We start from the raw sequence: 27679 nt of genomic DNA, 5'->3' as shown, positions 1-27679 counted from the left end.
ACCCATCGTCATCACTCAGATGTCTATAGCTTACCTAAGGGTTCACTCTTGGTGTACGTCTATTGGTTTGGACAAATGTATAATGGTATATATCCTTCATTATAATATCAAACAATTTTTCACTGCCCTAAAAATCCTCTTTGCTTTACCTATTCATCATCCCTCAAGCCCCCTGCCTGCAACCACTAATCCTTTTGTCTCCCTAGTTTTACCTTTTCCAGAATTTTCTGCATTGAAGTTGGAATCATTCAGCATATAGCCTTTTCAGATTGGCTTCTTTCACTTAATAATGTGCATTTAACATTCCTCCACTTCTTTTTATGAATTGATAGCTCCTTTCTTCTTAGCACTGAATGATATTCCATTGTCTGGATGCACCACAGTTTCTCCACTCACTTCCTGAAGGACATCTTGGTTTTTTCAAGTTTTGCCAATTATGAGTAAAGCCATTGTAAATATCTAGTGCAGGTTTTTGTATGGATTCCTTCCTTTTTAAGACTGAGCAGTATTTCACTGTATATTTACATCACATTTTGTTTATCCATTCATCCACTGATGGATATTTGGTTTGCTTCCTCTTTTTGGCTCTTGTGAACATGTATGTCCTATATCTGTTTGAGTCTCTACTTTGTTTTCGGTGCACAACTAGGAATGGGATTGTTGGATCATATTATAATTCTCTGTTAAATTTTGAGGAATTGCCATACACTTTTCCACAGCTGCTGCGCCATTCTGCGTTCCACTAGCAGTGTACAAGGGGTCCAGTTTCTCTACCGCTGATACTTGTTACTTTGTTTTTTAGATAATAGCCATCCTAATGGGTGTGAAGTAGCATCACACTGTATTTTTGACTTACAGTTCCCCAATGATTAGTGAAATCATTGAGCATCTTTTTATGTTCTTTTTGGCCATTTGTATATCTTCTTTGGAGAAATGATTATTCAATTCTTTTGCTCATTTTCAGTTGTAGGTTTGGATTCCAAGTGTTGCTTACTATTTGACAGATCACTGAAACTTTCTAAGTTTTAGTATCTTGATGGAGCTAGACATGCGGAATATTGTATGTAGCACAGAGTATGTGCCCACAAATTGGAAGCTGTTCTTTTTTATTCTTTTTGGTATTTGATAATCTGTATTTCTCTGTCTCCTCACTTGGTGAATTCTGTGAGGGTTAGGACTGTGATTTTAATTTTATAATGTCAGTATATGGATCGTTGTATCATGCAGCCCCTGACAAACACCGTAATGGACCTTCTGGAACTGTTGATTCATTAGTGCAGTTTTTAGTGTTCTGTGAATTTTATTCTGGAAGTTTTTTTTACATTATCCCATTTTCTTCTGTACTTTGATAACGTTATATCTATAATTGCTTCTTCTGGAACATTTAGTGAATTGTCTGTAATTGTTTATTTCACCTTGATGTCCTCGGTCAGCAAGAATCAAATGAATTATTTGATAGTTAACAGTCTTATTTTCTGAACATTATTGCCTCGTTAGGCTAGGTTGCCTTAATCACTGGCCTTTTTTCACATTTTTATTATATCTTGCTTCCTAAAAAAAGTTGAGTTTGGCAGTCTTACAGTAGTTATTCTGACTAACTTCCTCCTTACATCAGATATCACTCTGCAAATTAATTATTATTTGCTAATAAGTTTATCAAGGTTCGGGCACCTGGGTGGCTCAGTTGGTTAAGTGTCTGACTTCAGCCCAGGTCATGATCCCAGACTTCGTTAGTGACAGCTAGGACCTGGAGCCTGCTTCAGATTCTGTGTCTCCCTCTCTCTCTGTCCCTCCCGTGCTTGCACTATGTGTCTCTGTCTTCCAAAAATAAATAAACATTAAATTTTTAAAAATGTTTTTTATTTATTTCTGAGAGAGAGAGAGACAGCATGAGCAGGGAAAGGTCAGAGAGAGGTAGATACAGAATCTGAAGCAGCCTCCAGGCTCCAAGTTTGCTGTCAGCACAGAGCCTGACGTGGGGTTCAAACTCACAAACCATGAGATCATGACCTGAGCTGAAGTCGGCCGCTTAACTGACTGAGCCATCCACGTGCCCCAATAAACATTAAAAAAAAATTTTTTTTTAAGTTTATCAAGGTTCTGTTCCTCCTTTTCATAATTGAGTATACTATTAGACTGTGTGCTCCTACTAACTATAAGAGCAGAAGTGTCTCTTTAAGAAGTTTAATTTGTTTTTATCATTTTACTAATGTAATTATGAGCCCAAAACAGTGTCTTTTGGAGTGAAATCTCTTTCTGGATAAATGAAATTTTGACTATTCAAAATATGTAACAAATCATATTGTCCATACTATTTAGCTGTAAGTCGTAGAAGTTATTAAGCATTGAGGTACTAAGAGAGCGTATTCTGTCAGGTACTATCAGCACAGAGCCCAACAACACAGGGCTCAAACCCACGGACTGCGAGATCATGACTTGAGCCAAAGTTGGACGCTCACCCGACTGAGCCACCCAGGTGCCCCTGATTTCATATTCTTAAACTGGCACATAGTAAAATAAGCATCAGTAAAAGACAGTTAAAAATTGAAAAAATGTTCTAATATCCCTGTGGTATAAGTATTATTTTTTTTCCACTTAATTATATGAAAAAAGTGGATAAACTGAATATATTTCTAGTTCATTTTCTAATAATCTTTAAAACTTGTATAGAAAAATACAAAATCATCTTATGGATGTTTTTAAAAATCTTGTTCTTTTAGAGCTCTGTAAAATCAATCATCAAATTTTTTTTTAATGTTTTATTTATTTCTAGGAGAGAGAGAGAGAGAGAGAGAGACAGCGTGAGCAGAGGAGGGTCAGAGAGAGAGGGAGTCACAGACTCTGAAACAGGCTCCAGGCTCTGAGCTGGCAGTCAGCACAGAGCCTGACGCAAAGCCCGAACCCACGAACTGCGAGATCATGACCGAAGTGAAAGTCGGACGCCCAACCGACTAAGCCACCCAGGCGCCCCATCATCAAATTTTTATTTAAACTTAACAGTACTTATCATTTGTGGTTAATGTTCATACCAATAATAATTATTTGTAACATATCTCACCTTAGAAGAAGAGTTCTTCCAAGTTGTATCCATAATCTAAATGAGTTTTTACTCTCACTTTATGCTCACATAAATTTAATTTATGGTGTAAATTGCCAATCCTAATCGTAAATTTTAGTTTGAAAGTTAGTATTTTTAGTCATTGTGCTTTTTTTCATGGAAGGCTTACAACTAGTTGTGTATCCCACACTAATACCAGGAGTAATTGGTATGCTGCTTTCATGACATAACATTAAAATGATGGAATCAAACCCACAAAGAGGGACTAGTCTTGTGGATTCAGTATTGAAACAATGTATAATAGCAAACCATTCTTAATGTGGCTAAGGGAATAGATATATCTACTACGTATTTAATCCTCCTTTGTAAATTAGTTCAACCAGTAATTTTTACAGAAATAAAAGATGAGAGGGTCACCTGGGTGGCTCAGTCTGTTAAGCATCTGACTTCAGCTCAAGTTAAGATCTCAAGGTTGGTGGCTTTGAGCCCCGTGTTGGGCTCTGTGCTGACAGCTCAGAGCCTGGATCCGGCTTCAGATTCTGTGTCTTCCCTTTCTGCCGCTCCCCCACTTGTGCTCTGTCTCCGTCTCTGTCTCTCAAAAAATGAATAAACATTAAATTTTAAAAAAAGAAATAAAAGATTATATTGTGATTTCATCAAATGCCAAAGAGTTTGGAACATTACTGATTCTGTGTGTTAGTTTTGCTGCTTTTTTAGTTAAAAAATACAGAACTGGTATTTTGTTTCTTTTGATGAACTTACTTCTTTTTCTCATTTTAAAATAAGAACATGAATAGAGTACTCCCTTGGCAGGAACAGGTCAGATAACATGGGAGGTTAATTTTGCATGATGACTGTTTGGCAGGTAACTCCGAAAACGTTACTGGTGTGCAGACACATACACGTGTGGTTCACACACGTACCACACTATATACCACCTGTCCCTTATTCTCTCCCGGTTGTCAGCTGGGCAGACAAAATTCACTAAAACTCAGAGCAGAGGTAACCATAAAGAATTCCATTGTTTGGGCTTTGGGGCATAAGCCAATGGAAAAGAAATCGAGTTCAGTAAATTACGCAATGAATCACTTCTTTTTAAATTCACTTATGGGTTCCTGTTCTCAGAATTGATCTGTCCTTTCGGCAGGTTTTCATTGCCTCTCAGGATCTCCATTACCAGAACTCAGAGGATGACTTAGTAATTGCGGGTGAGGAGTCTGAAACGGTTGTTTTCCTGCAGCGTATAAAGTTGATGTCTTTAGCAATCCAGCTCATCAAGACTCCTGGGAGGCATGGACTTCTGGAAAATCCCCAGATTTTTCCAAATGACATAACTCTTTTGATGGGCTCTAACAGGGGTCCATAGTTATCTGATACTTTTCTCTTCACTTTTTGGCAACAGCTTTATGGAGATAGAATTCACATACCATTACAATTCTCTGTTTTTAAGTGTATACGTCAGAAGTTTTTATACTATTCAGAGTTGATTAACTATCACCACAATCAATTTTAAAAACATTTTCAGTTCACTGAAAATAACCCTATACTCTCTTGGGCCATCACATCTCAATCCGCCTATTCTGCCACAGGCAGTGACTAATTTACTTTCTCTATAGCATTGCCTATTCTGGACATTTGTTATGAAAGGATTCTTACAAAATGTAGTCTTGTGACTTTTTTTATTTAGTGTAGTGTTTTTGACGTTCATATCACTTTGTAGCATGAATTAATATTTCATGTCTTCCTTCCTTCCTTCCTTCCTTCCCTCCCTCCTTCCGGGAGGGGCAGAGAGAGAGAGAATCTTAAGCAGGCTCCACATCCGGTGCAGAGCCCAGTATAGGGCCTTATCCCATGACTGACTGTGAGATCATGACCTGAGCCAAAACCTGAGCCCAACCGACTGAGCCACCCAGGTGCCTCTCATTTCTTTTGATTAGTGAATAATCATTGTATGGATTTATTTATTCATCAGTTGATGGACATTTGTTTACACTTTTGGGCTATCATGACTAATGGTGCTATGAATATTGTGGCTACACCATTTTAAATTCTAAAGTGTCCTACACCATTTTATATTCCCACCAGCAATGTATGAAGATTCTAGTTCTATTATATGCTTGCCAACACTTGTTATTATTTATATTTTTTTTATTATAGCCATCCTAGTGGGCTGCCCCTTGAATCTTAAATCACACATACCCATGCCTTATCGCTGTGATTTGTATTTTCTTCTTTTTTTTTTTTTTAAGTTTATTTTTGACAGAGAGACAGAGAGACCCAGAGAGAGAGAGAGAGTGCACGGGATAGGGACAGAGAGAGAGAATGAGACACAGAATCTGAAGCAGGCTCTAGGCTCTGAGCCGACAGCTCAGAGCCTGATGTGGGGCTCATACTCTTAACTGTAAAATCATGACTTGAGCTAAACTTGGATGCTTAACTGACTGAGCAGTCCAGGTACTCCATGATTTTGTGTTTTCTTACATTTAATTTTGGGGATCCTTGTCTGAGTGGCCGCCTCTTGTAATTTGCTCATTGCCTATGTGTTCACCCATCTTTGTGTTCTTTCTTTGTTACTGATCCTGCTGAACTCCAGACAGGGCTGATTGTGGATATAGCACTGCCTATTCTTGTAAATAAGAATAATAGAAAGTAATAGAAGATAGAGATTTTGATAGTTTTATATAGCAATAGGCTGTTTCTGGGGTTCCTGGGTGACTTAGTCAGTGGAGCATGTGACTCTTAATCTCAGGGTTGTGAGTTCGGGCCCCACATTTGGGCATGGAGCCTACTCAAAAAAAAAGAAAAGAAAAGAAAAAAAAGGAAGGAAAAGAAGTAGGCTGTTCCATTTTTTAAATTACTGTCCTCTGTTCTGAGAATAGTTATATATTAAAATAAAGTGGGAGACCTGTGAGGTTGTATAGTCCTGTAATTGTCATTTGTGGAGAAGGAAATGACTTGCTACCAATACCTTTTTTTTTTTTTTTTTTTTAGGAAATGATTCAAAACTGCATGTTAAATACAAAACTCATCTATAGCCATAGAAGTTAAGATAGTGGTTGAAACTCCCGGTAGGTGGAGTGACTGGAAGGGGATTTCTAGGGTGCTGGTTATGCTTAGAGGTTACACAGATATGTTCATTTTGTGAGAGTTCATCAAGCTATAAATTTAGAATATATGTATCTGTTAAACAAAAACTTACCTTACTATGTATCTTCCTATCTTCAGTAACATAATAAATTTGGTCAAAATCTAACAATTTCTTTAAAACCTACTACAGTAATCATAGATTAAAGGACTAGCATTCAAAAGATTCTGATTAGTCCATGTGTTTCTCCTGGTATCTCGAAAGTGGTAATTATTTTTTGTACATCTAGATGGTTACTGTATTAGAAAGATTACTATAAATGATGATCTAGTATATATATAGCTTCTCTTTCCCATGGTTCTTTTCTTCATACTACTCTATTCTCTGATGAGAATCTGAACTCATTGACTAACAAAACATACAATTACTGCATTTTCCAAAGTTTTAGATATATGCAGAAAGAGTCTAGCTAAGACTGTAAATTGCTGAAGATCATTCAGTATAGTAGTGAACAGAACATAAAACCAAACTTCCTAGAACGAATCTAAGGGTAACTAAATCATTCTATCTCTGAAATTAGGGGCTGCTGAACAATGGGACTTGAAATTAATGCACCTACATCAATGCAATGTACACACAAGAATGGTGATAATGTAAAAGTAATAAATAAATGATTCAAAATGGAATGTATTTATTAAAAGGCAGTTAATGTGACTAGAGCAAAAATATGATTAAATAATGTTGATTTTTAACTTAAGCTTTCACTCAAATCTAACAGATAATATACAACTTATGGTTAATAGAAGTTTCAAGTAGGCTTATGTTGTATACTCTTTACTATATTTCTAAAAATTGAGTATGTGGAAGAGGTATCAGAAAAATATGCCTTAAAAGAACAGTAAAATGACTTCTTATAGCCATTTTATATCCTGATATGTCAGGAAAAGACAGTTCTGCCTTATTACAGGGATGTTCTCAGTGGAATCTGACACTCTTCAGTTAGTATGATAAAACACATTAACAATCTTTTTAATCTCTAATTGTGTCTTTTAGGCCTTCCTTAAAGTTTCCCATGTCTCAATGGACTCCTGAATATAACAAGCTCTATACCTTAAAAGTGGATATGAAGAGTGAGATTCCTTCTGATGCGCCAAAGACACAGGAGAGTCTGAAAGGGATCCTCTTGCATCCAGAGCCCATTGGGGCAGCCAAAAGCTTTCCTGCAGGAGTTGAGATGATTAACAGTAAAGTGGGGAATGAATTTTCTCATTTGTGTGATGATTCTCAAAAACAAGAGAAGGACATGAATGGTAACCAACAAGAGCAAGAAAAAAATGTTGTTGTGAGGAAAAAACGCAAAAGCCAGCAGGCTGGCCCTTCTTACATGCAAAATTGTGTTAAGGAGAACCAGGGAATATTAGGATTGAGGCAACACCTAGAAACACCAAGCGACGAAGATAATGATTCCTCTTTTAGTGATTGTCTTTCTTCTCCTTCATCTAGTCTGCATTTTGGAGATTCTGATACTGTGACTTCGGATGAGGATAAAGAAGTCTCTGTAAGACATTCCCAGGCAATTTTGAGTGCTAAAAGTAGAACTCATAGTGCGCGATCCCAAAAGTGGCCTCGGACAGAGACAGAATCTGTTTCAGGATTGTTAATGAAAAGACCCTGTTTTCACAGCAGTTCATTAAGGAGACTTCCATGCAGAAAGAGATTTGTAAAAAACAATTCCTCACAGAGGACACAGAAACAAAAAGAGAGGATATTAATGCAGAGAAAAAAACGAGAAGTGTTAGCCCGAAGAAAATATGCATTGCTCCCCAGTTCTAGTAGTTCCAGTGAGAATGACCTCAGCAGCGAATCCTCTTCCAGCTCATCAACTGAAGGAGAAGAAGATTTGTTTGTTTCTACCAGTGAAAACCACCAAAACAATCCAACTGTTCCCTCAGGTAAAAATGTTTCTTACGTTGAGCAAAACCTGCATTGTATTTGTGCCTCATTTTCTTTGACATTTTAGTGATTTCATTGCTTTGAGAAGGAATCTGAGGCTTGATTAACTTTGATCTCTAAGCCATATACGTAAATTATCAACTGTAGTATTAAACCATGACTCCAATTCTAAGATCCAAATTTTTTCAGATAGCTCTGTGATGGATTTCTTTCACACTCAGCCATAGTAGTAACACTAAAAAAGTAATTAATATTATTTTTCCTTTAAGTGCTCTGTTCTTATTGTTTACTAGTTACCTTGTCTTGATCTTTTACTGAAAAATAATTTCAAATGTTTGAGAGGTGCTTTTATTCTAATACTAGAACACAAACTTTTAGTCCTGACAGTGCTCAGTAGAGCACGTGATTAATCAGTTAAAACTGAATAATTGATAGAGGACTAGCTTGAGTGCACTCTCCCCTCCTTATGGTAAATATATTTAACTAGCACAAGATTATGTACAGTCTCTGGAGTACAAGTATGTTCCATATATACCGTTTTTACGGTTTGTTGTAATTTAAAGGAAGTTGATGAAGTGAGCGTTGAATAACGTCTGAACTGAGGGAAAAGATTTATTTCTTGTAAAAGAATGGGGGAGGAGGAGAGCTTTTTAAAGGGCTGTGATCATGGTGTCTAATAGTGATACAAAGGTTTCCCAGTCTTTGCCTGATGTACTGCTTGTCAGCCTACTGTGCCAATATGCCATTTTTCCCTTTTCTTTTCTCCTTCTGTATGGTTACTTTTTTTTTTTTCCAAGACTCCCATTTCTATTTGTCTATCTGTGCCAGAACCTTGAAACCAGGAACTTTGATCTTAATTTTAGTCTTAGCCATGTTCAGTTTATTTTTTTAACCTACCCCAAGTATTTGTTTTAATTATTTTTTCTAAGTTTATTTATTTTGAGACAGAGTGAGAGAGCGAGCACACATGAGGGAGAGGCAGAGAGCGGGGGGAGAGAGAAAAATCTGAAGCAAGCTGTGTGTTGTTAGAGCAGAGCCCGACACAGGGCTCAAACTTGCGAACCATAAGATCATGACCTGAGCAGAAACCAACAGTTGAATGCTTAACCAACTGAGCCCCCCAAGACCTCCTCCAAGTATTTGTTTTAAAGAGTTCACTGAGATCATCTACAGTTGGGAAGAGATTACAGCAACCATTCTCTGAGGTCTTTGAGAAAGAGGGAGGAGAGAATAGGAGTTGTCTTGTTTAATTGCCATATTTTACATTTTGCCACATATTTGCCATTTTCCTCATGTGATTAGAACGTGAAGACTTGTTTGGGGAAGAGGGAGCAGCAGAGCCCAATTTCTGCTTGAAATAAGTGAGGCAGAATGGTTGGTGCTTTGAAGCAGAAGTTCCAAGGAGCTGGTATTTGTAGGAGGCATGAAGATAGAGTTGATGTAGGTCCATATCAGTGTATCAGTGTCTGTTTCTAGGAAGAAAGGAGTTCATATACTCTCAACTATTCAACATAAATGCAAATTCTAGAATTAATTTTTAAATCTTTTTAAATACTTTTTGTAGCATGTAGTTTTTTTCTCTTTCTTGGAAGAATTACATTGTTTCAACTACATAATATTTTCATACATTTAAGAGGAATGTTTGTCTCTGGAAACACAAATCCAAATGTTAAAATTCTTTTAATTTTTTTCCTGGTTTTTAGACCAGTGTTTTGTTTTAAACTAATTGATTTGTTTTTAAAATAATGGTGTAATAATAACATTCACATAGTGTGGAATTTTAAAAATACCAAGGATGTTTAAGATAAAAAATAAGTTTACCACTTCTTAGGTCCCAATTGTATTACCCAGAAGTATTCAGTAAGCAGTTTCTTCTCTTACTCAGAAAATGTGGAAACATACATAAGGGTAAATAAGGGGCGCCTGGATGGCTCAGTCGGTTAAGCGTCCAGCTTCGGCTTAGGTCATGATCTCACAGTTCTTGGGTTTGAGCCCCGCATCAGGCTCTGTGCTGACAGCTCAGAGCCTGGAGCCTCTTTCGGATTCTGTGTGTGTGTCTCTCTCTCTTCCCCTCCCTCACTCGTGCTCTGTCTGTGTCTCAAAAATAAACAAACTATTAAAAAAGGGTAAATAAATATGAGCTTTAAAAGTACTAGTATGTATAGTTATCTCATTTTGTAAAAATGGTTGCATAGTATTTCCTTTCTTGGATGTTTCATAATTTATTTAGCCAGGTTATATTGATGCATATTTCCTGATGAACAGCCTTGTACATACAGTTTTGTATACGTATGTAAGCATATCTTAAGGAATAATTTCTAAAAGTATATAGGAAGTTAACATGGATTTAAGAATTTGTTAGTTACTGTGATCAGAATGCCCTCCAAGGAGTTTTCATCAAGTTCCTTTACCATCCCATCAATAGATGATGTCATGATGATAGTAAAAATACCTAGCCCTTTTTGGGTATTTACTCCATGCTGGTAATGTTCTGAGACTTTATATGTATTCTCCTTTCATCCTCCCAACGTTCTTATGACGTGTATTCTCCTTTTATCATCCTCATATTATGGATGCAGCATTTGTAAAACCATTTTAGAATGAAATGTATTCTAAAAACCATTGTATTTAGAATAGACTGAAATACTGATGGGACATTTATCTCTATTGTCAAGAAATTTCAGCTCTCAAAAACTGACTTGTATTCTTAAGAGATAGGTTTTTCTTCTAGACTTATTTTTAGGGCTGGCTTTCTGACTCCAATTCCGGTATGTGTTAGTATATTGGAATTAGGAGAGGGTTGGAATATCTCAAATTTTAATTAGATTTATCTACTATACTTTAATAATATGTTTTGTATGGATGGGTATTAGTTACTGCGGAACTGCTAGGACAGATTTTTCACACTATCCGTCAACACTTATTGCTTATAAGCTGATGGAATAAATGATGTGTTACTTTGTTGTATCTTCAAACTCTCTAAGATGTAACAGTTGTATATAATTAACTGGTTTTACCAAATCATCTAAGAATGAGTTAAGTCAGTACCTTATATTCTATAACAAGCATTAGTTTAATTGTTGTAAGCAGTAGGTTTCTGGGAAATCTCTATTTGCCTCATCCTTGTTAATTGCTTTTTAAACTTATTATGGCTCTCTATTTAAGCAAATGAAGTCAAAATGATGTGTGACTTGGGTTGTTAGACATTGCGTTATTCCCAGTTGCCAGTTAGGTTGAGAATTTATACATCTAGTTTTGTTCCTGATAGTATTTGCCAAGAGCTTCAGGTACTTTGCAATAACTTAATAGAAGCTAAGTTTGAAAATAGATGTTAATTTTAGTGACATATTTCTGTAATTTACTCAATGAACCTTACCTGAACTGCTGCTTAAATGTTTACATAGTCCTTATGTTAGCACTGGGAAATGCCCATTTATTTCCCAATTGTTGCTTTTTAATGTGATGACTGTATTTTTATTTATAGCTTAAAAATATATATGTGTGTGTATATATGTATATATCCATCCAACAGATATATATTTGTATTTTCCAAGTGCACTCTGTAGTGTATTGACTTAAGTGTTTTAAAAGTTTACTTTTAGGGGTGCCTGGGTGGCTCAATTGGTTAAGCGTCCAACTTTGGCTTAGGTCATGATCTCACAGTTCGTGGGTTCGAGCCCTGCATTGGGCTGTGCTGACAGCTAGCTCAGAGCCTGGAGCCTTTTTTGGACTCTGTGTCTCCCTCTCTCTCAGACCTTCCCCTGCTCACCAGTAACTGTTCTCGGAGTTATCTGCCAAACAGTCATCAGAAATAAATAAAACATTAAATAAATAAATAAATAAAAGTTTACTTTTAGGGGCACCTGGGTAGGCTTATGAGTTCAAGTCTCACATTGGACTTCACAGCCCTCCTTAGAAAAAAAGTTTACTTTTAAACTTTAAAAGATAACCTTTTCAAGATAACTTGAAGATTACCTTTGGAAATGTAGAGTTCTAATAACTAGGAATTATATTTGTGAATATTTCTTTTCCTCCTTTTCCAAAAATAACATGGATAGAGGAGGTGGGGGGGTTGTTGGGGTTTTTTTTTGTTGTTGTTATTTTTATATGGAAATGTTCGCACATAAAAACAATGCCAACTACATAATCCAGCTTCAGTTTTCAACATTCTGCCATTACTTCATCTGTTACCCCTCAGTTTTTTTCTTCTGGAGAATTTGGGAACAATTTCTGGATAGCATACCATTTAAGTTTTAAGTTATTTTGTATATTGCATATTTCCTGCAAACTGGTAGTTAGATCTAAAAGCTTGATTTAATTCAACTTCAGTTGAGCAACACTTCCTTGGTGGTGCAGTTTATTCCTGTTGTGTCACTTGTTAAAATTGATTAGAGGGGTTAGATGGTGTCATTCTGATCCTTCCACTCTAAAGTTCCCCATCAACATTTCATGTATTATTAGCAACAGCTTTGATGATCTTGCCTGGATCCATTATTTCATTTAGGTGTTGTAAAATGTTGACTTTCTAATTCTGTCATTCTGCTTACATTTATTAATGGAGGTTCTTCTACATAGAATTCTTCAACTAATTGGTTACTCTGAAATGAGGTCCATATGGGAAAGGCAAGATGAATGCTTGATTTTACCACTTGAAAAGTGGTAATTCATTCTGAAAGAATGAGTTGGTGCCAGAGCAGTGTCCAAAGAGGAGTTTTCATTTTCAGGTCTGATTATGAACTCATGGGTCTTAGCATAGTTGATATATTCAGTCTTTTTATTCTTTTGATATTCAGATGTTTCACCTTTGGTCAGTGGGAGCATCTTCAAGCTGGGTTTATGTCCTTTGATACCACCCCAGTGGTCTTTGACAAGATGATCTCTGATGTACAGGATGGTACAGATTCACACTTGACATTTCCTGTCTCAAACCTGGAAACAACCATTTTTTTAAAAAAATACTCCTTATTTCCTTTTATTGAGAAGTTAGAGGCTATAGACTGGAAATTAAGGTGTTTGTTGCTCTGCTGAGTTATTACTGCTTTTCGGTGTTTTTTTTTTTTTAATGTTTATTTATTTAGTCTGAGAGTGTTTGAATGAGGAGGGTAGGTGCAGAGAGAAGGAGAGAGAATCCCAAACAGTCTCTGCATTGCTAGCGATGAGCCGGACACAGATCATAAATCCACAAACCACAAAATCATGACCTGAGCTGAAACCCCACAGGGGGATGACCAGCCAACCTAGCCAGGTGCCCCGCTTTTCAGCGTTTTTAATGGACAAAGTTAGGAATGTAAAGGTTTTAGAAAGAGAGAAATCATTAATTTATATGACATTTCCATTGAAAGTTTAGGATTAGGATTTTTATGTAAACTTGTTTTATATTTGGAGCTCTTTACTCTTACATTGAAAACGTGATTCTTAATAACAATCGCTTTTTGGTTTTATCCTGTAAATACTATAAATACACGTAAGTAAACATTCGTAAATGAATACAAATGAAAATATTTATAATTATTACTAACAGTAATTATTACTAACTCCTAACAAGTATAGGAGTTTCTGGGGTTCCTTTTTGCTGTTGGCCAGTCTTCTATGAGGTTATGCCACTAATTTAATATGCATTTATTTTCATTTGTTTTAAGTGTTTCTTTTTTTAAGGAATTTGTTAAAATTTTTAATTTTGCTTTTTAATTATGTAAAACATTTACCTGGTTCCAAAGTCAAAATTTTTTGTAATTTTTTTAAAAATTTACTTATTTTGAGAGAGGCAGAGAGCGTGAGTAGGGGAGGGACAGAGAGAGAAGGAGAATCTCAAGCAGGCTCTGCACTGTCAGCTCAGAGCCTGATGGGGGGCTTGAACTCATGAAACTGTGAGATCATGGCCTGAGCCAAAATGAGGAGTTGGATGCTTAACTGACTGAGCTACTTGAGGGACCCCAAAGTCAAAACTTTTAAACAAGAATATATTCAGTGAGCTCTAGTTTTCCACTTCCACCTCCTCTTCCTATCTTTTTCTCCTTCACAGATTAGCATTTTCATTACTTTTTAATTTTGTTGTTATTTTTTCTGTTTAATATAAATAAATATGTATATTATTCTCTCTCCTCTTAATGAAAATGTTGATTTTTTTAGCTAACAATAGGTAGAATTGTTATGGTATAGAGAGATTATAGAGGAATAAAAGCATGTGTGTATAGGGGCGCCTGGGTGGCTCAGTTGGTTAAGCGGCCAACTTCGGCTCAGGTCATGATCTTGCGGTTCATGAGTTGGAGCCCCTCATCGGGTTCTGCGCTGGCAGCTCAGAGCCTGAAGCCTGTTTCTGATTCTGTGTCTCCCTCTCTCTCTGCCCTTCCCCTGCTCATGCTCTGTCTCTGTCTCAAAAATAAATAAACTATAAAAAAATTAAAAAGAAAAAAGCGTGTGTGTATATGTATGCATATATATATGATATATGCGTGATACAGAGTGTATATATAATGTGTCCATATATACACATTTTCATTCCTTTATTCATTGCTTTTCATTTCTGTTTATTTTATTTTTTTACAGCTTTATAGTATTCCATTGTATAGGTATACTAAAGGATGTTCAGGCAATCTGTTGATGAATAGTTTGCAGCCTTTTGCTGTTACAAATAGCACTGCAATGAATAACTTTTGGTATATGTTAATTAATACTTTTTGCCATTGTATCTTTGGAATAGAATTCTCAGAGAGGATTGTTGGGCCAAAGATAAATGCATGTTTATTTTTAAAATAATAGCTCAATTTCTTTTTTGTGGGGATCATCACCATTTCTGATGCCCACCAGTAGTAGGGTTTGGGAGTGCCTATTTGCCCACAACCTTTCCATCAGAATTTATTGTCAGATTTTAGATTTTTTTGTCCATGTGATAGGTAAGAAATAGTATGGTAGTATATTTTTAATTTTTTAAGTAAGGTTATATATCTTTTCATATGTTTAAAGGTTATTTTATTTTTTATGAATAATCTGTTCATATCTTTTGCCTGTTTTTCTATCAGGATATTGGTCTTCATTCTTCCACTAAATTTAGTGCTTTGTATATATTATATTGGGATATAAATACTATATAATAACACTTTTCTCTAAACTTGTTATTAGTCCTGTGATTTTGTTACTTTTTTTTTTAACCATACCAGGTTTTTTTTTTGGTCAGTCACATTTATTGATCTTTATCTTTTCTGTTTCTGGGTTTTGAATCATAATTAGGAAAGTTTTTCCCACTCCCAAGTTTATGGGAGAAATAACCCATTCCCTCCCCCCCATCCCACTCTTCCCTTCTCTATTTACTTTTTATTTTACATTTAAAGTACAGATGTATTTGATGTTTATCCTCATGTACAGTATGAAGGATGGATCCATTTTTTTAATATGGCTATCCAGTTGTCTCAAATTATTAAAAGTTTCTTTCTCATATTGACTTGAGATACCATATTTGTCATATGTTATATATTTCCATAGGCATTTGGACCTATTTATGGAGGTTTCATTATGTTCCACTGGTCTCTTCATATACTAGAAGCATACTGTTTTAATTATAGACACTTATATTTTCTTGGTTATTTTTCCTATTTATTCTCCTGAGTGATTTTTTAAAAATTTTTAATCAAAAAAATTTTTTGTAATGTATACTCATTTTTGGGAGAGAGAGTACGAGCAGAGGAGAGGTAGAGAGAGAGGGAGACAGAATCCAAAGCAGGCTCCAGGCTTCAGGCTGTCAGCAGAGAGCCTGAGGCAGGGCTCGAACTCATGAATAATGAGATCATGACCTGATCCCAAGTCGGACATTTCAACCGGCTAGACCACCCAGGTGCCCACTAAATGAAATTATAATTAGCATGTTTATCTGAGGATAGTGGTAGTGGGGAAACATATAAAGTTATTCTTATTGGGATTGTAGTTGTTGGCTAAATTAGAGTGAACTGATATAGTTAGTATTTTGTGTATTCCTATTCAAGATTGTGGCATGTCTTTTCATTTGTTGCAGTCTAGTTTTGTATATGGCAGGGAATGTTTTATAGCGTTATTTATATATGTATGTATTTAAAGAAAACAGCTTTATTGGGGCACCTGGGTAGCTCAGTTGGTTAAGCATCTGACTTTTGATTTTGGCCCAGGTCATGATCTCACAGTTTGTGGGCTCGAGCCCCACACTGGGCTCTGTGCTAACAGTGTGGAGCCTGTTTGGGATTCTCTCTCTCCCTCTTTCTGCCCCTCCCCCACTCTCATGCTCACATGTGCTCACAAAACTTAAAACAGCTTTATTGAGGTATAACTTACATACTATAAAATTCATCCATTTTAGGTATATGATTCGATGATTTTTTAAATTTAGGGTTATGCAACCACCACCACAGTACGGTTTTACAACATTTCCATCAATCCCAAAAGATCCCTCCCTCTTGTTTGCAGTTAATCCCTGTCCACCCTCAGATGTACACAACCTAATCTATTGCTGTCTCTAAGGACTTGCCTTTTCTGGACATTTCCTTTAAGTAAAATATAATCTGTAATCCTTTGTGTCTGGCTTTTTTCCCTAAGTGTAATGTTTTTGAAGTTCACCCATGTTGTCACAGCCATCAGTGATTAGTGTCTATTTACTAGTTGTTGTTTTTTTAATAGTATTACATTAGGTGGCTGTACTACATTTTATTTTACCCATTTGTCAGATGACTGACATGGAATTGTTTCCAGTATTTGGCTATTGTGAATAATGGTATTGTGTATGTTTTCATTTCTGTTGGCTAGATAGCTAACAGAAAAATCCTAAAGAGGAGTCAATGTTGTAATAACAACTTCTGTAAGTTTGTTACTGCAAAAGGAGCAGTAGCAAAAGCAGCTAGTAGCAGAAAGATGCTTCTGATAGTAACTAGCACCAACACGTTGAGTACTAATAGCACTGTGATATAGTTTTTACAAAGAGTATGAGTTTTAGGGGCACCCAGGTAGCTCAGTCAGTTAAGCGTCTGACTGGCTCAAGTCATGATTCCACAGTTTGTGGGTTCAAACTGTGAGTTCAAGCCCCACATCTGGTTCTGTGCTATCAGCTCAGTGAAATATATACTTAAAATGGGTGAAATTTTTAGTTCTCAGTATTCTTATGGGGAAATTCTTTTCAAAAAACATGTCTTGTAAGCTGTTGGCAGACCTTGATGTAGACAGGTAATAGTAATGAACAGAGAGGAAAGTTTTTAAAAAGATTAAAAAAAAAAAAGACAGTGCCACTTTTATGAAAAATACAGCAAGGGAAGAAATGGAACAGTACTGTTTGTGTGTGTGTGTGTGTGTGTGTTTAACCATCTTAACCATTAAAAAAAAAATTTTTTTTTTAATTTAAGAGAGAGCACACAAGGAGGGAGGGCAGAGGGAGAGAGAGAATCTTAAGCAGGCTCCATGCTCAGTGTGGAGCCCAAAGTGGGGCTTGATCCCACAACCCTGTGATCGTGACCTGAGCTGAAATCAAGAGCTAAGCGCTCAACTGACTGAGCCACCTAGGCGGCCCTCCATCTTAACCATTTTTAAGTATACATTTAAGTACTATTAAGTATATCCACATTGTTGTGAAACGTATCTCCAGAACTTTTCCCTTTTGCAGTCTGAAACTCTGTACTCCTTAAACAACTCCCTATTCCCCTCTCCCCTCAGCCCTGGTAACTACTTTACTTTCTTTATGAATTTGACTGCTTTACGTCCACAAATAAGTAGGATTAATACAGTATTTTTATATTTTTTTGTAATTGGGTTATTTCACTTAGCATAGTGTCCTGAAGATTTGTTCACGTGATAGTTCGTTCCTTTTAAAGGCTGAATAATTATTCCATTGTATGCATATACAATATTTTGTTTATCCATTTACTCATTGATGGATATTTGGGTTGTTTTCACCTTTTGGCTATGAGCATGGGTGTGCAAGTATCTTCTTGAGACAAAATGTGAATTTTATTTTTATCCTTTTTTTATTCATATATTTTTTAAAAATTTTATCTGTTTCTTAAATTTTATTTTAGAGAATGAGAGAGAGATCTAGTAGGGAAGAGGGACAGAGGGAGGCAGAGAATCTTAAGCAGTTTCCATGCTCAGTGTGGAGCCCAAAGCAGGGCTTGATCCCACAATCCTAGGATCATGACCTCAGCTGAAATCAAGAGTAGGACACTCAACCAACTGAGCCACCCAGGTGCTCCATAATGTGAATTTTAAAAGTATGAAAGTCATAGCTTAGAGAAGCTGTTTAAAAAAATAGAATTATTCTGACATAAGAATTTTTGTTAAAGAAAATGAATAAATGACATTAAAATATAGCCTAAAACATGTAAGAATATTTAAGGTAGGTATAAAAATTTAATAGAGGAAAATAAAGAATTTTTCAGTAAATGGTTTGGGGATAGCTAATTATCCATGGAGAGAGAGGGCCAGATTCTATTTATAATCTTATCTAATGCTGTAAACAAAAATTAGTTCTAGATGAAGTTAATAATTTAGGAAACACATGGAACAAAATATAGTACGTATCTGTCCTCCAAATAAGTATACACTTTGCAAACTTAGAGCAATTTAGAAAAGAACTACAAAAGAAATGACAGATTTCATAACTTAAAAACAAGAGCCGGGGCCCCTTGGTGGCTCAGTTGGTTAAGCAGCTGACTCTTGATTGCAGCTCAGGTCATGATCTCATGGTTTGTGAGAGCGTATTGTGCTCTGTGCTCGTAGCATGGAGCCTGCTTTGGATCCTCTGTCTCTCTCTTTCTGCCCCTCACCTGCGCGCTCTCTCAAAAATAAATAAATGTTAAAAAAAATTTTTTAAGCAAGTTAAAAAACCAGCTACTTTGTATTTCTTAAAAGAATACATATCTCATAAATAAAAACTATTTTGGTTAAAACAGTAAATATACTATATTTTAGATATTAAAGAGTTGTTATATAATGTGAATATCTTAGATAAGATCTTAATCCCTTTAGATATTACAGGATTAATATTTCTCAATAAGGTCATACAAATTAATATGGAAATCACTAAAAGTTGTAAAGAACAAACAAATCATAAAAGAGGAAATAAACATATGAAGATGCACAGATTAAGAGAGTAAGTATGGTGTTCACTATGTATATTTAGCTCTGTTTTTTTTTTTAAAAACTATTTGACAGCGAGGATTTTTACTTTTATAATGAATTTCATAGCCTTCAAAGTCAAAGTAAAAATTTTTGTCTGTCAGTTTAAAACATTTTTCCTTTCTGTTTCCAGGAAGTATTGATGAAGATGTTGTGGTGATAGAAGCTTCCTCCACTCCCCAGGTCACTGCCAATGAAGAAATTAATGTTACCTCAACTGACAGTGAGGTGGAGATTGTAACAGTTGGAGAAAGCTATCGGTATGATTTTAATTCCTAGTGGTGTATGTGAAGTTTTAAATTTACATATTTAAGCATTTGTGCTGCAGATATTTGGATTCTTTTACTATTTTTTTTTTCTTTTTTGTAACCTTGTTTGAGCATATACCAGATTAGTGGTTTTCAAACCAGGTTGCATTAGGCTCACCTGGGAAGATAATGAAGTAAAGATAAACTTGTTCCTTGGATCGTATCCCAGCCCAGCAGAAGGGCACTGTAGTGTACAGCGAGAGTTAAGAATTATTGCTGCAGATAAACAGTAATTTTAGTTAGTGTTTTACAAAATTTAGTTTGTTTTATGATTCAGAGTTCATGCCTTCTTTGAATTTTAGATATAAATAAAACAAGTATTAGGAATGGTGCTAAAATTAAAACTATTGGAAAAATATTAAAACGTATTGATATTCATGTATTCCTTTTTGTTATAATGTATTTGTTTCAGGATCTCATTGATACCAGTGAAATTTGTGCTATTAGGGCAACCTAGTATAAAACATATTTAAAGTATTTTTTTGGTCCTTCACTCAGTAATTTCATCTAAGAACTGAACTAAAAAATGAATGCAAATTTCTCATTTCTTGATAAATAACTGGAAATGATATTGCCCTTTTGTGAATTACTTTGACCAAAAAGAAAAATGAAAGAAAATAAAAAAGAAACCCTAACACTATTCATCTTGTGCTTCAGATGATTATAAATATTGGTAAGAGAAGCAGTAAAATGTTCCTTTACTCCATTGGATATTCCAAACTAATCTATGGATGAACCTTAATTTTTGTGTTGGAAAGAATTTAGAAATGCATTTGCTCCTTGTGTTTTAATTTGCATTGTTATTTATTTAAATTTTTTTTTATTTTGGAAGCATGTTACAAACATACTTAGAACATACTTCTCTATTTGTACTTTCCCACTGGCGTACTACTTCTGAAGGCATGGAAGAGAGCACTCTGTAATGTATCTGTTTAAGTTTTAAATGATTTTCCTAGACTCTGAGGAAAATAGATACTACATGGTAGGTACCACAGTTTCCCTGTGATTGTGTTTAGTGCTTGGTACAACACTACTCAGTTTTTATGAGCTACAAGGATTGCTGAAATGAAGGACCTATCTTTGTGGTACGGGAGACCTTTCATATTGTGGAGGTGCTTAATGTTCAAGCAGATGCATTTACAGTGTAATGGACCATGGTCTTGAAAAAGACATACAGTGCTCATGACCCATATTTATTTTCCTTATTGATACATGTGATATTAACTTTGTCACTGTTCAGCTGGCTTTTGGCCTTTTCTTTGTGAGAATGCATCCAGGGGCTCCTGGCTGGCTCATTCGGTAGAGCATGAGATGCTTGATCTCAGGGTTGTGGGTTCAGCCCCCTCTTCCTTATACATCAGGTTTTTAGTATAATATTTGAAGGTTTCAGAAACTGCAAAGTGGACCTGGAAATTTTCTGCAGTTATTAAAAGCTTCCTAGAAATAATAAAGACTATTTAGTCTCATTGCAGATTCTTGCTTTCTCAAGAATTTTAAATAGTGATCTCTCTTTTCATCCAAAACCATTTCATCCTGAGACATNTTTGCTATGTCTCAGGAATTCACCATTATACTCCTGTTTACTTGAGAATGTCATTTTAAAATTTGAGCCTCTTCCTAAATTCTTAGGGTCTAGAATTCATTTTCATCCCAGTTCTTTTCTGAGTGGTCAAGTTTACATCCCTGATGACTTCCATATTAATGGATCTGGTTCACCCTTTCCATACATGCTAACAATAAGCTTCTTTTTTTTTTCTTGAAGATTTTTTTTTTTCCCAGTAATCTCTATACCTTACGTGGGAGTTAAACTCACAATCCCAAAATCAAGAATTTCATGTTCTTCCTAACTGAGCCAGCCAGACGCCCCTAACAATAAGCTTTTAAGCACTTTTACATTCAGTTTGGGCAAAAGGAAAAACCAACTCATAAGCCCCACCTTTCTAAAACAATTATTTTTCTCCTGAATCCTGAATAATGTCCCTCTGAACCCTCAGTTCAGATTATTACACTGAGTCCTTAAACATTTTTTTAAATACTTGTAGATAATTTAGTGGTATACAAAACCACACACATAATAAAAGATGACAACAGCGTTAGGTGTTGAGGGTTTTGATTATGTGCTTTAAAAGCATATAGTGGAGCTGCTTGGGTGGCTTAGTCAGTTAAGTGTCTGACTTCAGCTCAGGTCATGATCTCACAGTTCGTGGGTTCGAGCCCTGTGTTGGGTTCTGTGCTGACAGCTCAGAGCCTGAAGCCTGCTTGACATTCTGTCTCCCTCTCTTTCTCTGTCCCTCCCCTGCTGTACTCGTTCTCTGTCTCTCAAAAATAAACATTAAAAAATAAATAAAAGCATAAAGTGGCTCAAACAAGTGGTGTTTCTTATGACTACCAAACAGTAAACTAGCTGTCTGTATCCTTATCTGTCCTAATCCTAGGAATAGGAAGTCTCTGGTGTCTTCAGTCTTTAAAAGAATTTTTTTTTTTTTATATTCAATCTTTTTTAGGACAGTACCAGAAACTTATCTTGGTTTAGGACTTTCAAAGACATGTTTTGCAAATTTAATCTGGACTCCACATACAGGATTGTGTGGATGTAATTTAATATTAAAGGTGCTGATGTTTTTGTTACTTTACCTGTGGTGAATAGTTTTTAGGTATTAAATAAAATGTGAATACCAAATTACAACCTAGTGAATATTCAAAATAACCATTGAAACGAGAGCAGCATTTTTGAAACAGAATCCTGTATTTTATACCAGTGATTGGTCTTACATATCATTCATATATTCTCAGGTCAGTTGGTAGGTGAACATTTTTTAACATTTCATTCAGCAAATGTTTTATTGAATGCCAGGCATTGTGCTAGTGATAATTTTTAATTCTATTACCGTTATTTCCTTGGAGAAGAAAGTTTACAACTTCACAACATATTTTTTTGTTTTGTTTTGTTTTAATTTTTTTTAATGTTTTATTTATTTCTGAGAGAGACCATGAGCAGGGGAGGGTCAGAGAGAGGGAGACACAGAATCCGAAACAGGCTCCAGGCTCTGAGCTAGCTGTCAGCACAGAACCCGACGTGGGGCTCAAACCCACGAACCCTGAGATCATGACCTGAGTTGAAGTCAGATGTTTAACCAACTGAGCCACCCAGGCGCCTCCTTCACAACGTATTTCGTAAGAAAGGCTTATGATTTCTTGGGAACTAAAATTTGTGTTCATTTTTTATATTTACTAATTTAATATTGATGTTATTTAAGGTCTCGTTCAACTCTTGGACACTCCAGATCTCATTGGAGCCAAGGTTCAAATTCTCATACAAGTCGGCCACAGGAGCCACGGAACCGCAGTAGGATCTCTACTGTCATACAGCCCTTGAGGCAAAATGCAGCAGAAGTTGTGGACCTTACTGTTGATGAAGATGGTAAGTTGGATTAGTAGCAGTATAGAATTACGAAGAGAACTGATAAAATCTCCTTTGAAACTCCTAAATGAAACTCCTACTGCTGTTTCCTGGTGATACTATTAAACTACAGGAAAGTTGTTGGATATCCTAATCTTATTTTCCATTTGATATAATTACCTCAGTTTGTAAATTATGCCTAAAATTCTTTCTATTGTTTTGTTGCTCAGTAGTTATTTTTTTTTAAAAAAACATTAAAAAAAGTTTTTAGAAATGACACTTTTTAAATACAACAGAAAAGCATAATTTTGAATTTACATAGTTAATACTAGTTCTTTGAAATGTCAGAATTACTGTAAAAATTACATTATTCTCTAATATTACTGGTACCTTTGTGGTGCTCAGCTGTAGTATTTTCTTTCAGCTTACAACTGCATCCAAGCAACAAAGAAAAGAATGCTAAAATTGGAAAACGGAGGTCAAGGAAAGTGGTAGCCTGTATGAATATGTGAATATTTATGTGTAGATTTTCCAACATAGTGAGAATTACTTTCAGGGTACTACTTCCATCTTAGAAGGAAATGGTCAATCATAATTTCCTTGAAGGAAGATGATAAGCCTTATATGAATTTGTGAGCTGTCATTTGGAGGCAGGATACATAAGGCAGGTAGAAAGAGAGGCCTCGTGCAGTCAGCTCTTGTATGGATTATTTGCAGCCTGGGTGATCACAGCTTGCAGTGTATCACTACTTTGAATTAAGATGTTTATAAAGAGGTAATTTACTCCTCCTGTCTGCATTTCATTCAACCATGTCTCAGATTTTAATTTGAAATGCTGTAAATTATTTGTAAGACTGATTAATATATTAGGGATTCATTAAAGATTACTCAGTTAAATTAAATTAAATTAGGATTACTATGTTGGACACTGTGTATGTTTTCCCCTGTGATATCTGCCAGCCAGTAAATAGGAAAAGGTGACAGAGTAGTCTTTTAACCCAGTGAAGTTAGTTCAACCAGAATACTTTCACTAGGTTATAAGTATTCCAGTGATCAGTAGATGCCGTCTTCTCCCTACTAGTTTCTCTTAATGGAAGACATCTATCTTATTGAAAGTCCAAAATATTAAGTATATCAGTTGACCAATGGTTCTTACGTGGTGACCATTTTGTGCCCCTGAAAATATTTGGCAATATCTACAGACATTTTTGGTTCTTACAGTTGGGGGAGAGTACTGCTAACATCTAATGGGTTGAGGCCCAGGTTGTCACTAAACATCCTACAAGGCACAGGACAGCCATGCTCATACCCTGACTCCCATCCCTAGCAAAGAATTACCCAGCCCAAACTGTCAGTACTGCTACGGTTGAGAGATGAGATATAACATTTGCAAATAAACAGAGGTTCCTTCCTCCCCTTTTTACGTATAAGCAAATATATTTGTTTAAGCATCCAGAGTACAGTGTCCCATGTAGATCAGCAGGTACTATTTGTGTTTCAAGGATCAGCTCCGCACACTGCATTACATAGAAAAATTTATCTGCTCATTCTGTATCACAGTAAGAGAGTCCTTTCTATGATCTAATTGTTGTGACTGTGCTTTGGACAGACTTATTTTCACTTTTTAAACAACTGTTTTCCAGTCAGTCTGAAATATAACTTGTACATACGTTAAGGTCTGCCTGAAATTTCTTTTGCTTTCTACAAAAGTTTTAATTTTTAAAGTTTTTTTAATGTTTTATTTCTGAGAGAGAGAGAGAGAGAGACCGCGTGAGCAGGGGAGGGTTAGAGAGAGAGGGAGACACAGAATCCTAAACAGTCTCCAGGCTCTGAATTGGCTGTCAGCATAGAGCCCTATGCGGGGCTCAAACCCATGAACCATGAGATCATGACCTGAGCCAAAGTTGGACGCTTAACCGACTAAGCCGCCCAGGTGCCCCAAAAGTTTTCATTTTTAATAGAAAGCACTGATGATTATCAGTATTTGCAAAAAAAATTTTTGAAAAACGCATGTAAAAAAGAGATTAACACAGTGTTAAAAATCATAGTTAATGTTTAAGTAGTTACTATATATAAACCATTATACAGAGTGCTTTATTATGTGACCTTAGTTCATCCTCATGGTAGTTGTGTGAAGCAAATTCTGTACTTTCCCAGTTCTACGGATGAGGAAATGGAGAGTGCTTGGGTAACTTATCCATGATTGTAGTGTCAGTGGTGAGATCAGAATTGCTTATCTAATAAGCAGCCTGACTCTCGAATCCATTCTGTACCAGAGAATGTGTAATTTTTAATAGTGTTCTGACAGCCTATGACAAAGTGTATGAAAATAGTCAAGGGGCTTTTACTTTCCTTTTCTCATTTTCATCTTTGTGACAGATCAGAAAATTTACATAATTGTTATCCAAAAAACTGTGATAATCACCTGCATGTTAGAATATGTATATATGTTGGGGCGCCTGGGTGGCTTAGTCGGTTAAGCGTCCGACTTTCGCTTAGGTCATGATCTCGCGGTTCGTGGGTTCGAGCCCCGCGTTGGGCTCTGTGCTGACTGCCAGCTCAGAGCCTGGAGCCTATTTCGGAGTCTGTGTCTCCCTCTCTCTCTGACCCTCCCCTGCTCACGCTGTCTCTCTCTCTCTCTCCTAGAAATAAATAAAAATATTTAAAAAAAAAAAAAGAATATATATGTTGATTTTTTAAATGCAGATATTTTATTTTAATAACATCATTTTAATGTTGCACACTAGCTTTATGAAAACTTTTAAAGTTAGTTTTAATAATTATAAAAATTTTACCGTGAATTAAAGTATAACCCATTACCTGATTTATTTTGAAATGCTAAATAAATATTTTGTATTTTGCAGAACCTACTGTAGTACCAACCACTTCTGCAAGAATGGAATCACAAACCACAAGCACTTCCATTAACAATCCAAATCCATCTACCTCTGAGCAGGCCTCTGATACTGCTTCAGCTGTCACTGGTAGCCAACCCCCCCCAGTGTCAGAGACTTCACCTACTCTTACAAGCAATAGTATGACTGGTACTTCTATAGGAGGTATGTAATAAAGTGGGGGAGCACTGCTTTTCTTTACTTTTGTTAGGAAAATTATTGTTTTCAAGATTTTAGCTATGTTAGTAAGAGCATATTTGTAGAATAAATCCTATGTGAGCAAAATAATCACTTTAGAATTAGACTATGATTTCATATGAGTTTGTGTGCTATATATTACCAAAGTGTCATAGCTCAACTGAAAGAGATCAGTGAGAATGAAATGGCTTACCAAAAATAAGAGCAACAAAAGAAAAAATAGGTAAATTGAACTTTGTCAAAATTTAAAACTTTTGTATATCAAAACATTATCTAGAAAGTGTTTTGAGAGCCTACAGAATGGAAGAAAAATACTTGAAAATCGTATATTTGATAAGGATCTAGTATCTAGAATATATAAAGAGCTTACACAGCTCAACAATAAAAAGACAGATAACCCCAGTTTAAAAGTGGGCAGAGAATTTGCATAGGTATTTTTCCAAAGAAGATGCACAGTTAATCAAGAAGGACATGAAAACATTGTAATTATTATTAGAGAAATGCAAATCCAAACCACAGTGAAGTATTACTTTATCCTCATCAGGATGTCTGTTAGTTAAAAAAATAATAAAACCAAAGAACAGGAAATTAGAAAATATCCAGTGTTGACAAGAACAAAGACGAATTGGAATGTAAAATGGTGCAGCTGCCTTGGAAAACGCTTTGGCAGTTCCTCAAAAAGTTAAACCATAGTTATCATATGACCTACAATCCCACTCCCAAGTATGTCCCCAAAAGAATTGAAAATGAGGATGGGTTTTTTTTAAAAAGCATGATGTTCATTTTCTCACTTTCCTTTTTTTTGTTTGTTCTTTTGGTGTCATATCTAAGAAACCATTTCCTAACCCAGGGTGACAAAGATATTCTCCTGTGTCTTAAGTGTTTTCAGCTCTTACATCAGATTATTATGTTTCAGTTAGCAATGATATCTCTGATTCTTTCTCCTATGAGATGTTTAACTGAGCATTAAGCTGGCCTTTCTCTCCTGGACAATGGCACAGAGATAGGAATTTGCTAACCATTCACTAACAGCGGTATTATAGAACCTGTTATCTCATAGATTGACTCTATCAGCATTAATAATGAAACCACCTCATGCTTTCTGTCATTTTTTACTTTTATTTTTTTATAAAAAAATTTTTTTAATGTTTATTTTTGAGAGAGTGCAAGTCGGGGAGGGCCAGAGAGGGAGACACTGGATCCCAAGGAGGCTCCAGACTCTGAGCTGTCAGCAGAGTTCAATGTGGGGCTCAAACTCACAAAACTGTGAAATCATGACCTGAGATGAAGTTGGATGCTTAACCTACTGAGCCACCCAGGTGCCCCTATTTTTAAGTTTTAATATAGTATCTTATTCCTTTTACAATATCCTCATAAATTACATTGAATAGATTAGGAAATCTGCTTGTGACTGGATTAGGTCTCCTTTCTGTGGGAAATTGAGAGTAGAAACCAGAATCCAAGGAGGTTTCTCAGAAATATCTTGTAAATACTATATTCTTTGAAAAAAAAAATGGAGGCAGAAATGGAATGGGCTAATTTTTATTTCATTTATTGAGTGTATACTCTTTCCTGAGTACTCTACTGAATATCTTCTGTATTATTTTATATATTTTCATTTACTCCTTAAAAACTTTTTTGTTGTTAGTATTATTCTCC

General features: G+C 35.7%; 1 protein-coding gene across 5 annotated transcripts in view; it reads left to right on the top strand.

Annotated features, from left to right (window-relative positions):
- The window catches only part of RNF111 (ring finger protein 111), a 91774-nt gene that overhangs the window by 38759 nt on the left and 25336 nt on the right, over window positions 1-27679 (top strand). For all 5 annotated transcript variants that reach the window (XM_077747897.1, XM_077747888.1, XM_077747885.1 and 2 more), the window contains exons 2-5: window positions 7197-8095; window positions 19354-19480; window positions 22786-22949; window positions 25793-25987. In XM_077747897.1, the coding sequence (XP_077604023.1) occupies window positions 7216-8095; window positions 19354-19480; window positions 22786-22949; window positions 25793-25987 (1366 nt within the window). In that variant the 5' untranslated portion in view covers window positions 7197-7215. The remainder of the gene's footprint in view (window positions 1-7196; window positions 8096-19353; window positions 19481-22785; window positions 22950-25792; window positions 25988-27679) is intronic.

The sequence above is a fragment of the Crocuta crocuta genome, unplaced genomic scaffold (assembly GCF_008692635.1).
Source record: "Crocuta crocuta isolate KB4526 unplaced genomic scaffold, BGI_CrCroc_1.0 scaffold130, whole genome shotgun sequence".
NCBI classification, from domain to species: Eukaryota; Metazoa; Chordata; class Mammalia; order Carnivora; family Hyaenidae; genus Crocuta; species Crocuta crocuta.
The sequence above is the reverse complement of the archived record's forward strand: the minus strand, read 5'-3'. Positions and strand labels throughout refer to the sequence as shown.